Consider the following 13,235-nt stretch of genomic DNA (forward strand, 5'->3'; position numbering starts at 1 on the left):
CCTCCTCATGATAATTTACCCCTCATGCCCCTAACTCAATAGTCACAGTGAATCAGTCATAATAATCCTTGGTCCCCATTGCCAGTTCCAAACACACACATACACCCTCTCTCTCTGTGCCCCCTCCCACCCCATACCACCACTCTGCAACTTCTCATCTGTTATTTATAAAAACCAAACTTAAAATTAGGTCCTGATTCTATTTGTCACCATCCCAAAATCTAGGGCCTTCTCCTTGCTTTCTCAAGGAGTTCGGTGCTAGGCTCACCCCAACTCCTTTCCTCCTAGGAGACTTCAACATACATGATCATGTTTCTTCCAGTGTCACCGCTTCCTACTTCTTCCATCTTCTCATCTTGCACAACCCCACTTCAAGCCACTTCATCTGCCAACAGAGATTGTTATACTCCTGATCTTGCCATCTTCCACCAGTTCTATATCCATGTTCACAAACTTTGAAATTTCTTTAGCTGATCCTAATCATTTATCTTTACATATTTCCCTTCCTTATTCTACCTAAACCTATGTTTTATCTTCACTGTGACTTCTAATTCCTTTATCCTACAGCATGATCATAGACCTTATGTGCTGTTTGGGTTCTTCTGCTTCTCCACTAAATGCCTTGAAAAGTCCATCTGTATTCTATGCTGTTTACCTTCATTCTCTTCTAAGGTTTCTTCATTCTATCTTCCAGTCTTACCATTCAATTGAACCTACCCTCTCTAAAGTTCTTGGTGCTGTATTAATTGGAAAATCAGATGATCTTTTCTTAATTATTACACTTCTTTACCTCTTTTGCATCATCTAACACTGTTGACGAGCTTCTCCTGGACACTGGATTTTAAAATGCTGGCTTCTGGGGAAAGGGAGAAGCATGCCTTTACAAGAGGTCAATCAGTGTCAGGTCAGGATGTACACTGTTGATGTTTAATAAGGAAAAAATATGCTGCTATTTGTCAGAAAGAACAGGGAGAAAGCTAAGCTAACTGGAGAAAAGGAAGAATCTATTCCTTTCTGGTTAGGGAGACAGAAATTAAAGGTTTCACTTTCATTACTGTGGAACCATGTTGAATCATATCGATTTTTTCTTTCTGGTTATTAGTTGATAGGAGAATAATAAAGCTTGGCAGAGAAAATGAGGGCCTTCTATATGACAAGTTTCATACAGGCAGAGCTCTTATCCTAGAGAACCCTATAAATCTTACAATGGGAGGAAAATTATAAGAGTTTTTGAAACTATGCTGCCCTGAAGCTCAGAACGGAAACTATGTATTTGGAGAGGCATTTGACACATTAGTTCCACAAAAGCCTAGATGGAAATGAGGGTAAAATGAAATAATTAAGTAATTTGAGGTAATTAATTATAATTTTATATTAATTTATTAATTAACATTAATCAATGAATTTATATTAACATATTACTTAAAAATTATAAAACAATAATTAAGGAGAATTAAGTATTTTTGTATGATTACTATTAGAAAGTAAGCATTTCATTTGTTTGTACCTTACTTTACTAGGCTCCTTTTCCAGTAAAATTTAAATTTATGTAATTTGGGATTTTTGTAAAGAATTTAATTTTTATATTAAAACATAAATGAATATGAGCTTAGTATGATTCAGATTTCCAGTTTATATATACTTATACATATGATTCTTTGTACTATCTTCAACATAAAGCCATGGTCTAAGCTTGGCCAATTAGTGGCCACCTGTCCTAATTGTCAAGCGTTAGGAAGGAATGAACAGCCTCTGAATTGTTAGTGTGGTAAACCCAAGCTAACTGGGTCAGATGAGTGGCAAAGTGGATGCAGAACCAAAGTGGATAGGTCTAGAATCAGTTCCTAAGTTCAAATTCAATTTCAGACAAACTATATAACTCTGGGTAAGTTGCATATCCCTGTTTGCCTCAGTTTCCTCACCTGTAAAATAAGAATGGTGAAGAAAATGGCAAACCACTCTAGTATCTTTGTCAAGAAAATCCTAAATGGGATCATAAAGAGTCAGGCATGACTGAAAAACAACTAAAACAACAACAAACCTAGAACAGTAAAGTAATAACAGGTGCCATAATGCATTAAAATTATATTATTCTAAAAAGTATTTCTTGTCATTGACATCTTTTTCTTGCATTTTTGAAGGAGGGTAAAGTACAAGGAAGTGGGATAGATTATTGTCACTGGCCAAAAAGAGCACATTCTATTCTCTCATTCAATATTAGTGAAGCAGATAAAAATGTTTTGTTTTTTTAAACTTGGGAGTCTTATGAATTTCACATATGAGACAGAATTAATAAGATAACACCAAATTAGATACAGATTTGAAATTAGTTTTCCACTTTCTCCAAAACTTAATTACAAGTTTTAGAAGTATTTTATTGTTAAAAAATCCTACTTTGTCTCTATATTATGAAATATGTAAATGTTATATCTTTTAAAAAATGAGAGAATAATGTGACATCTGAGGCAATGGTAAGAACACTGGAACTGAAGTGAGAAAATCAGGGTTCAGATTCTGTCACTTGCCACCTATGTGACTTTGGTCACATAGTCATTTAATTTCTATGGGCCTCACTTTCTTCATCTGCAAGATGAGTTTATTGGACTGGATGGTTTTTAAGGTCCATTCTAAACCTATGATTCTATGATTATTTTTACTAAGACTAATGAGAAATATCCGTATTGTGCAATTCATTACATTTTAATTCAATTTCAATTAATGACAAAGTACTTTAAAATATTTTAATATTAAACAGTTGAAATTAAAAGAAAATAGTGTGATTCAGTGATCATTTGGGTTTGTTTTTCATTTTTAACTATGAAATATGTTGAAATTGTTTTGAGTGAGTTACATTTCTGCATAATGTTTAACAATGGGTAAAGTTGTGCCCTCTTGCCAAAAGTTGAGATATTATGTCTAATGGTAACCTTTATATTTTTAATTAGCTTCTCCTACGTGTTCATCGAGTGAGTATATATGTGCCAGTGGAGGATGTATCTCAGCATCTTTAAGGTGTAATGGAGAATATGATTGTGCAGACGGTTCAGATGAGGTAAAAAACAAAATATCATTTAACTACAATCTTTATATCATTTGGCTTTAGCTTTTGGATGATGAAACTACAGTAATTTCAAAGATATTAATATAAACAAAGAACATCCTTGTTGTTGAAACCATAAATACCGTAGTATTTTCCAAAGTGGAGGACATATTTGTTCATTTAAAGGAGAGCGGACAATATAATGAAACTCTAGAAATATTGGCTACCTGTTTGCTCCATCTGTGACCACATCTTTATCAATAATGAAAACTCCAGTGAAAAACCATATTTTCACAGATGGATTGTGTAACTGAGTGCAAAGAAGATCAATTTCGATGTAAAAACAAGGCCCATTGTATCCCTATCAGATGGATATGTGATGGAATCCATGACTGTGTAGATGGTAGTGATGAAGATCACTGTGACAGAGGTGAGGAATTCTTATTCTGAAATGATGAAGGGGATGTGAAGTTACCTCGTGAAATAGAAAACACACAATACAAATAAGTGTGAGGTTTATTACTGCTATTTATTGAAGTGTCAAATATATTATCATTTATTAAATGATCTTTCTCCATTTTCTTTATTTTCATTACATCAACATTCATTAGTATGTGGTACCAAGTTACTTCATATATATATATATATATATATATATATATATATATATATATATATATATCATTAGCATCTCCTACATGAATGTGATAGTCAGGTGTATCTAAACATGCCAGTGCTCTAGTAGTCTCTACACATTTTAAAAGTAGGAAGAAATAGTGTAACTGTTAATTCTATGGTCATTAAGATCATAGATGGGCAGCTTGGTGATAGATAGATAGATAGATAGATAGATAGATAGATAGATAGATAGATAGATAGATGATAGATAGACAGACAGACAGACAGATACCTAGATAGAAGGCAGATAGATATAAACTTATGAATTTATCTGCCTATGGACATACAATACAATACTAGATACTTTTTTCAGTCCCTTACTGTGCCTTACTGTAATCCAATATTTAAAGTTAATGATATTCCTAAAACATATACATGTGATACAAAAAAACTTTGTTATTTTGAAATGTTTCTCACCTTGAATAAAAATGGGGAGCGAGGTGGGGGAACATTTCCTTTAGAGATCTATTTGTGAATATTACCTTGAATAGCTAGAAAGAATTAATGAATTTAAATTTAGGCTTTACCCAGTTCCACCCAGTTCAAATTATTTCTCTGACCAAAGATGATATTCTGATTTGGTTACAATATAACAAGGATAATCTGACATATTATTTTTAATATATGTATCCCTTGGTATTGTTCTGATAACCTCCTGTTCTGCTGATCAAGACTGGAACTAGGAAGTTGGGGTTTGAAATCTAGCTTGTCTTAGTAAAATGGTTTATTTTGTAAAAAGTCTTTTGAAAAATCCTATCAATGTGAAGTTTTATTTTTTTAAAGATTACAAATTAATAGCCTAGCATATATAATTCTGCTCTTTGAGAGTAAAGAACTTTATGTGATTCTCAGGCTGCTGTGGAATCCCCATGATGTAGTTTTTCTGAAATGTAAATTCTTTACAGTATAATAGAAAGTCCTTTGACAAGTATTCTATCACAAATCTGCTTTATATTTTTGTTACAATTATAATTCCATTTATATTTCTGTTCCCCTTAATAAAAAGCAGTGGCCTACCCAGCATTGTTATGAAAAAAAAGACAATGTTATCTCACTTCATACCTTAGGGAACTCATTTTTGGCTTTTAACCAGATTGATTTTCTACAAATAGAATTTTCTAAGATGAACAAGGGGTTGCCAAAATTTTGCAAAATCTGTTTGAATTTGTTCCATTTTTAAAATGTAAAAATTCAATGAATGTTTTTCCTTGGTCTCTTTATTCCAAATTAATAAAACTCTTTTTTCCAAAATCAATGTATTTTAATTTTGGAATTAGAAATCATTATCCTTTGAAATAAGCCTACATCCCTTTCATGGCTTATTTTTTCCCATTGTTTCAGTGACAGAGAGAAGGAGGGTTGATCCAAAAACATGTTGTTATTTCACATGTTTTTTTCCAAATATATTCTAGTACCATTTTCTTCATGAAATAGAGATCGTCCATTTATGTTGGTTAGGCAATCTTTTTATCAAGTTGACTTCCTATTGTCTTTCCAACAAGACTATTGCAAATATCTTCAACTTGCTTAAAGCCCTCAATCATACCTGTCCTTGTATACCTTACTGTAAACGGGTCATTTTGTCTCTTCCTTTACTGATAATATAGAGACATGATGACATAAGGACTTTCCATTCTGTCTTTAAATTTCTCTATTTTCAGTCATTCTTTCTTCCTGTTCCATTTCATATGGAATAAATATTCCTCCTCATTTCTAAGGCTAACTTCTCACTTACGTTCTATATCCCATGACATATTCCTCTTTCATACTTTGATTCATCAATCAGCTCCTCTATGTTTTGCATCACTAATGTTTTTCTCTTGGCTCTATGTCCTGTGATGACAAAAATACCCAAATTCCCTTTTTTCTAATGAAATCAACATCTTGACCCTGCTAAGCCTTAAGTCACATCATCTTTTCCTTCCTTTTACAGTCAAATGTTTTGAATGTGTAGTCTACTTTAGTTGTGTACAATTCCCTATTGTAATCTTGCAATCTGGTTTCTATTCAACAAGAATTTAAGTACCTATTCTGTGCCAGGAATTTGGGAATGGGTAAAAGCACCATTCCACTGAAAATGGTGCTCTGAAAACCATTATTGATAGGCACCATTTTTATTATTCATCTTTCTAGGTCTCTCTACTACATGTATCACTATTATGGTCACCCCCGTCCATAAGATTGTAAATTACTACTGGAAGAAAGGGAGTGTGTATTTTCCATCTTTGTACCATGTGTCTAGAACAGTGCTTACATACAGTAGGCTCTCAGTAAACACTTGTTGCATTGGGTTGAACTGCCCCACTGCTTCATTTCTGAAGCTTTCATTTCCCTTCTTGACATTGCATTCTCCTAGTTCTCATTCTCTCTGTCTCTAAACATGTCTCTGTCTTTATTTGTCTCTGTCTTCTCAGTATCTCTTTGTCTCTCTGTCTCTCTTCCCCCCTACCTCTATTCTCTCTCTCTCTCTCCTCCCTTGCTCTCTGCATCTGTCTCTCTGTCTCCCTCTCTCCCTCTCTCTGTCTCCTTTCCTCATAAAGCACTTAGCACATTACCTAACACATAGAAGGTGTTTAATAAATGTTTCTTCCTTCTCCCTTCCCTATCCCTGAATTTAAATGATCAGGACCAAATGAACTACAACCCAGGGTACTGAAAGATTCAGCAGATGGGGTTGCTGAGAGTAAAAGTGATATAGAACTTGAAAAGAGCAAATGTCCCAGTTTTCAAAAAAAAAGAGAAGAGAGAAAAAGTTTCCTATATTAATTCAATATTTTGACACATGGACTTAGATGAAGGCATATTTGTCATGTTTACCAATTTGCTGATGATGCAAAGCTAATAGGCCTGGACAACGTATGAAATGAAGATGAAATTTAATACTTTGCTTTGAAAGAAAAAACAGAGACAGAGAGACAAAGAGAGACAAATACTGAGAGAACAGAGAGCAATAGAGGCAGAGAGACGGATGGAGACAGAGAGGATGAGAACTAGGAGAATACAATGTCAAGAAGGGAAATGAAAGCTTCGGAAATGAACGAGTGGAGCAGTTCAACCCAATGCAGCAAGGGTTTATTGAGAGCCTACTGTATGTAAGCACTGTGCTAGACACATGGTACAAAGATGGAAAATACACACTCTCTTTCTTCCAGTAGTAATTTACAATCTTATGGATGAAATTTCATATATATATATATATATATGTATATATACATATACATATATAATTTCTATATTAATCCATATTATTTCATATATATACACATATATAATTTCTATATTAATCCATATTAATATCTTGCAAAGTTCCAGAATGCATTGATAAAGGAGTGATTTATAAAACAGGGAGCAGACCTGTGATTTCATTGGTATAGGGAATTCCAGAGTATGAAAATCCCCACCACCAATACAGGTGAACACATTGCCCATGCCTTAGAGCATCTTAGAGTGCCACCTCGCCTAAAGCATTGAGGGGTTAAGTGAATCGTCCGTGTGAATCTGCCATGAGGCAGAGACAATGCTTGAATCCAGTTCTTCCTGGCTTTGAAGCTGGCTCTCTCTCCTCTAAGCATTACTACCACTGGTCAGTAACCATCTCAGCAACAAAGCAGCAGTGATGACTAAAAGCTAGAAAGTCATAATCATATATAATTCATGCCATATGCCCTCATTTCCTTTCTTGACAGTTAAGCTAGTTAGCACATAATAGAAATATTGTAGCCAGATTTCATTAAAGTAATAATATTTTGCTCATTATATTCTAATAGATAGTATGGAAAGGTTGTTAGGTTACTTATGATGTGGAGGATTTAAAACTAGTTTAATGACTAGACCCAAAGATTAGTCATTTATAGATTGATGTCTACTTGGAGGGAGAACTCTAGTTGACAGGTTAGAGTTATGTCTTTTGAATTATGCAATTCAATATTTTAACACATGAACTTAGATGAAGGCATATTTGGCATATTTACCAATTTGCTGATGACACAAAGCTAATAGGCCTGGACAATGTATGAAATGAAAATGATATTTAATACTTTGCTTTAAAAGAAAAACATTTTACCATTACAAAATGGAGATGTGGCTCTCCAGCAGATTACCTGGATAAGAGATGGGGGTTTTAGAGGATTGGAAGCCTTCATTTAACTGAGAAGTTCTTTTTCCAAATCTCTGATTGCTTGCTTGATGTTTCCACCATGATGTCCTACAGTTATCTTATTTAAAATTGAACTTATTATCTTTTCTCCTAAGCTCAGCCTTCCTCCTAACTTCTCTGTTTCTGTTGAGGACACCATCATTTTTGTAGTCATCTAAGGTCTCTACCTCAGTATCATCCTAATCTCTTCATTTTCATTCAAGTCTTGTCAAATGAGTCCTACTTCATGTCACAGATTCATCCTTTCTCTTCTTTCATACCATGCTAGTCCAAGAAGCATCATTTCCCACTTGCATTACTAAACGAAACCTCCTAACTCATCTCCAGTCCCTTCCCTTTCTCATTAATCCTCAATCTAGCAGCCAGGCTGATATTCCTAAAGGGAAGGTCTGGTTAACAAAGCTTCGGTGACTCCCTCTTTTTCTGATAATAGAATCCTAAATCATTTGGCATTAAAAGCCCTTCATACCTAGCAAGGAAATGAGTGGCTATACTCCTGTCACCTGGGGAGCCTGAGGCTGGCAAATCTCTTGCTCTCAGGAGTTGTGAGCTGTTGTGTTTGTTCTATCCTGAATGCCCCCACTAAGTTCAGCATAAATATAGAGAGACCTCAGAAGTGAAGGGAAGGGGAGAGGGAGGTGAGAAAGAGCACCAGGTTGCCTGGGAAAGGGTTGAGTTGTCTGTCACAAATCAGAAACTGTGCTAATAATCTCTAGTGGAATCAGGCCTGTGAATAATCCTTGCACATCAAGCCTGAGTGAGATAAGAAAACCCAGTCTTTTAAATTAAAAAAAAAAGAATTTCACAGATATATATCTATATACAACCCTTCACAACTGATCTTGAGTCTATTTTTCCAGACTGATTGTATATTCCTTTCTTTCTCACAATGTGTCCCCACCAAATTAATATAATTGCTTGTTCCTTTTGCATGATGTTTCATCCCCCACCTCAACCTTTCCACAGGTTTTCTTATACATCTCAAACTGTCTTGCTTCGTGTCTGACACTTAGCACCCCTATATTTCTTCAGGCCTCAGCTCAAGAATCAACTCTTCCATGGGTCCTTTCCTGATTACTGCCAGTTATTGTATCCTCTTTGAATCATTTTATATTCATTTTTATATATCCTGTAACTCTGACTATGTCTTGTCCAATAGTCTTTGCTTCTCAGGAGCAAAAACTGCCTGACTCTTGTATTTTTATCCACAATGTCTAGCACAGTGCCTAGAGCACAGGAATGCAGATAGGGATTGGACCTGATCTTACTGAAACAGAAAATTCCTGGGTGAGGAAACTCCCAAAGTGGTAGTTAAATAAATCTTTGCCAGTTGTTTGTTTGCTTGAATAAATGTCAACAATGTGACATGGCAGACAAAAAAAATCTAATGCAATCTTCAATTGTGATATGAGAGTCATAATATTCAGAACATCAGCAGTAAATATGAATCTACTATATTCTGGCCTAATCAGACCCCATCTAGAATGTCAACTCTACTTTGGGATATCTCATTTTAGGAAGCATATTAACAAGTATTCAGAAGAAGAATACTTAGAGAAAGGCCAGGAGGCTGGAAGAAGGACTAGAGCCCATACTGAAAGAAGATGTGTTTTAGCTCAGAGAAAAGAAAACACATGATGGTCTTCAAATGTTTGGGAGAATTTTTATGTGGAAAGAGGGTGTAGATATGATGTCAGACCCCAGAAAGCAGAACTAGAAGGAGTATAAAGACTTTGTGGAGACGGAAGATTTAGTAATTCAATATGATTTAAAAAACAACAGCAAAAAACTTTCTAGCAATTAGAACTGTGCAAAAGTCAAATGCGCTGCCTTGATCGATAGATAAAGATAAAGACTAGATAATCCTTTATTGGAGATGTTTTAGATCCAACTTGTCCAACGGGAGCAAGAATTAGATTAGATGGGTTTTGAGATCTTTTCCAACTCTGACATTCTGGAATAACTAGAAACCCCCAGTTTTCTTTATTCATGTCTCATATACTATTCAAGGTTTGATATAAATGTCATCTCCTTCCTTGATTCCTTTAGCCAAAAGTAGTTTTTCCCTTCTTCCAAATTTCTGTATCATTGTATTTTTATGTTGATGAGCATGTTTTCACATTTTATCTCATATTATAATTATCTATATGTATTGTATGTTTTCTGTTAGATTTTACATTCCCTTGGGGAGTGTGCTGTCTTTTTTTCACTCTCTCCTGAGCACCTCTTTGCATGGAGAAGAAATTTTATGATCATTACATTTTTTGAATAGTTGAATCATCTAATTATCTCCTTTATTTTACAAATGAGGACACTCTGACATGGGAGGCTAAATGACCTTTTACAATGGGTTATTGAATAGCAGAAATGTGACTTGTGCCTAAGGCTCCTGGCTCAGGACAGAGCCCTTCCCCCTTTGTTGCCTAATTATCTTTTTAATAACAGTTTCTTAGTCTACTTGGAAATAATGAGAATAAGTCCTTTGTAATCCATATAAGGAACATAACAAACATGTAAAAGTAAAAAACAAACATACATAATGATGAGTTTCCTAGGTTGTAGATCTTTTGAACAAAATCTGTGTCTGTGTTAGATACCAAATTGACCATCAGATGGTCAAGTTATTCAGAGTATCAATAAGAAAAATTGACTCCATGTTGTTAGTGACAAAACATCTGAATTAAATTAAATCTCTGTGTGCTAAAATGTCTTGTTATAGTATGAATTGAATCAGCCACATTCAAAAGGCATGTCCCAATTTTCCTAGTTCTTTGTCATTTTAAACAAACCAAAAAGAAATTTTTAAGATCCAAGCAATTCATTTGTAGGGATTGCTACAATTTTTGCAAGACAGCCTTTTCCCAGGTTCAACAGCAAAAGTGTAGATGGTGTGATGTAAGGCTCTTCTTAATTGTCTGTAAAAGTCCATTGTTTACTTGTGATATAAAATCAGTAGAAAATCTTCTCTCCAACCCCTTCCCTCTTGGTGTTCTCTGTTTTCAACAATTCTATGTGTCTGTATCCCAGCAACAGAAAAATTTCCCACTGATTTTAAAGAAAAGTATTTCTGCCTGCCAGCACAGCACATTTTTTAAAAATTCAAATTATTTCATTTAAAAAATTTAAAAGTCTTTACATTTCTGTGCTGTAAAGATTGTGTAGGATATGAGTAATTGAAAAGCAAGAGAAAAATTCATCTCATGAATATAATAAATGTGATAAGATAATGTGAACATTTTGAGATAAGGATTTCTATGTCTTACAGTATTATTTAGAAACTAAATGTATCATATTAATAAACCTTTTTATTTTTCTGAATATAACCTGCTTCTAGTGCTAGGCCAGGAAAAAATATGCACATGTAGACACAAGAAATTATGAAAAAAAATAATTGTTCTTAAAATACAATTAGTATCTATCATGTACTAAATAAAAATTTGGATAATATAATACTGTAATAATTATTTTCAATAATTATGCTGCCTTCTTTTCTTACCCAAGGTGGAAATATATGTCGAGCTGATGAGTACCTTTGCAATAATTCACTCTGCAAACTACATTTTTGGGTGTGTGATGGAGAAGATGATTGTGGAGATAACTCTGATGAAGTCCCTGAAATGTGTGGTATGATTTTTCAATGAGCTCTCACTAATCTTTCCCTTAGATACAATGTATCCATATGAATCAATGAATTGGAACACAGTTATACAAATTTCAGTTTGAGGGCTGCATTGATGAAAAATTATCATTACTTTCATGACAATTAATAGAAAGACTAATCTGTTCATATTTTATGGTTTTTCTAAGCCTGTGCTTTCATGTTTTAACTCTATTCAAAGGACAGATTCTCTTCTGCATGAAATGATTTCAGGCAGTTTGCCCTATTGAAATGTGTCAGCGAAGAAGTCACCTAAGGACATTGCCATTATACAAAGCTGGTATTAATGCCACGATTGCTGGGCAGATGAGTGAAATGGGGGGAAATACATACATACACACACAAACATACACACACACATACATACACACATACACACACACATACACACACACACACACACACACACACACACACACACAAAGAGCCATCTACCTCCAACAGTCATCCGTGAATATTCAGGGAAGGTATGGAATACAGGAAACATAACTATTGGGACAGAAAGGTGAAACAACAAGCTATTTAACATTTTAAATCAAGAAATCCAGCATCTCTGCGATTCTGCAAATGTTTGCTACTTCACTTTATTCCTGGTCCTCACTGACATTTATTTTCACTTTCATGCTGAACCAACCAACAAACATAATTGCACATGTGCAGATCATCAGAATGCTGAATCTCTTTCACGTTCCCCAGGTTCAATTTGCCCTTTTTTCCCATTCTTCACATCTAATATTAGGGTTGAAGTATAACTTCACCTTTAATTTAATGAAAAAGGTAACCACATTGGACACAGCTAAATAACACTTGAGGTGAATAGAAAAACCCAACTGTACTTAAAGTCCGTGTTCTATTTGGTATGCAAAGTTAAAGCTAAATTTCATGAGGGATGATGACATTGGAGACTGACATTAAAGAAAAAATGAAGCAAGGTTATTTTCAGGGAACAGCATTTACAGCTTAAAAGAGTCTGCTTAGAGGATTTTCACTACAAGGACAATAGCTCAGAGTTTTCTTCCCAGTCCTCATTCCTTTCTTCCCTATAATCTTGAGACAGGAAAGGCCCTGCTGAAATCACCGTATTTCTGAATTAGAATAAAATGTAAAAGTTGTGATTGCATGGCACACATATTTTTCAATATAGATGTCATATTCCTCAAACTGTGTTAGGTGCATGTTTTTTGGCACTTGTGTATATGGATATGGGCATGTTTTCATTTTCCTTTTGCTCTACAGAGCTAACAGGGAAAAAAAAGCACAAATTACTTATTGTAGGACTAAATAATTTAGTAATATACACTTGAGTCTAATCCAGAGTCCAAGAAGATGCTCTAGGGGACAATCTACACAGTGCTGCCCAAAGACTTAGAATCCCTAGGTTGATGCTATGAAACCATTATTAAACTCCCTGCAACATCACTTTATGGAGAAGGGGGAGTACTATTTATTAATAGAAGTCAGGTGATGGAGCCAATGGTGATGTGAGCCATGCCCCAGATTCAGTCAGAAACCTGCATATCTGAGTGGGCTTGCTGAACCTGTGTGCCACTATTTGGGGGTGGGAGTGCAGGGAGAGTATGCTCCAAGAGATACCAAGGTGTCACAAAGCCATTATGGAGTGATCAGATAGATAGCTCAGACATGCGCAGTTTCCCTTGGGGGATCCTGTATTTGAAATAGAGGTACAGAACAATGATCATGCT

The 13,235-nt window shown here is 34.8% G+C and overlaps 1 protein-coding gene across 3 annotated transcripts in view; it reads left to right on the forward strand.

Moving 5' to 3' along the window:
• The window catches only part of LRP1B (LDL receptor related protein 1B), a 2,222,640-nt gene that overhangs the window by 2,025,480 nt on the left and 183,925 nt on the right, over nucleotides 1–13,235 (forward strand). For all 3 annotated transcript variants that reach the window (XM_072613193.1, XM_072613191.1, XM_072613192.1), the window contains 3 exons: nucleotides 2,946–3,052; nucleotides 3,338–3,470; nucleotides 11,376–11,498. In XM_072613193.1, the coding sequence (XP_072469294.1) occupies nucleotides 2,946–3,052; nucleotides 3,338–3,470; nucleotides 11,376–11,498 (363 nt within the window). The remainder of the gene's footprint in view (nucleotides 1–2,945; nucleotides 3,053–3,337; nucleotides 3,471–11,375; nucleotides 11,499–13,235) is intronic.

The sequence above is a fragment of the Notamacropus eugenii genome, chromosome 5 (assembly GCF_028372415.1).
Source record: "Notamacropus eugenii isolate mMacEug1 chromosome 5, mMacEug1.pri_v2, whole genome shotgun sequence".
NCBI classification, from domain to species: domain Eukaryota; kingdom Metazoa; phylum Chordata; class Mammalia; order Diprotodontia; family Macropodidae; genus Notamacropus; species Notamacropus eugenii.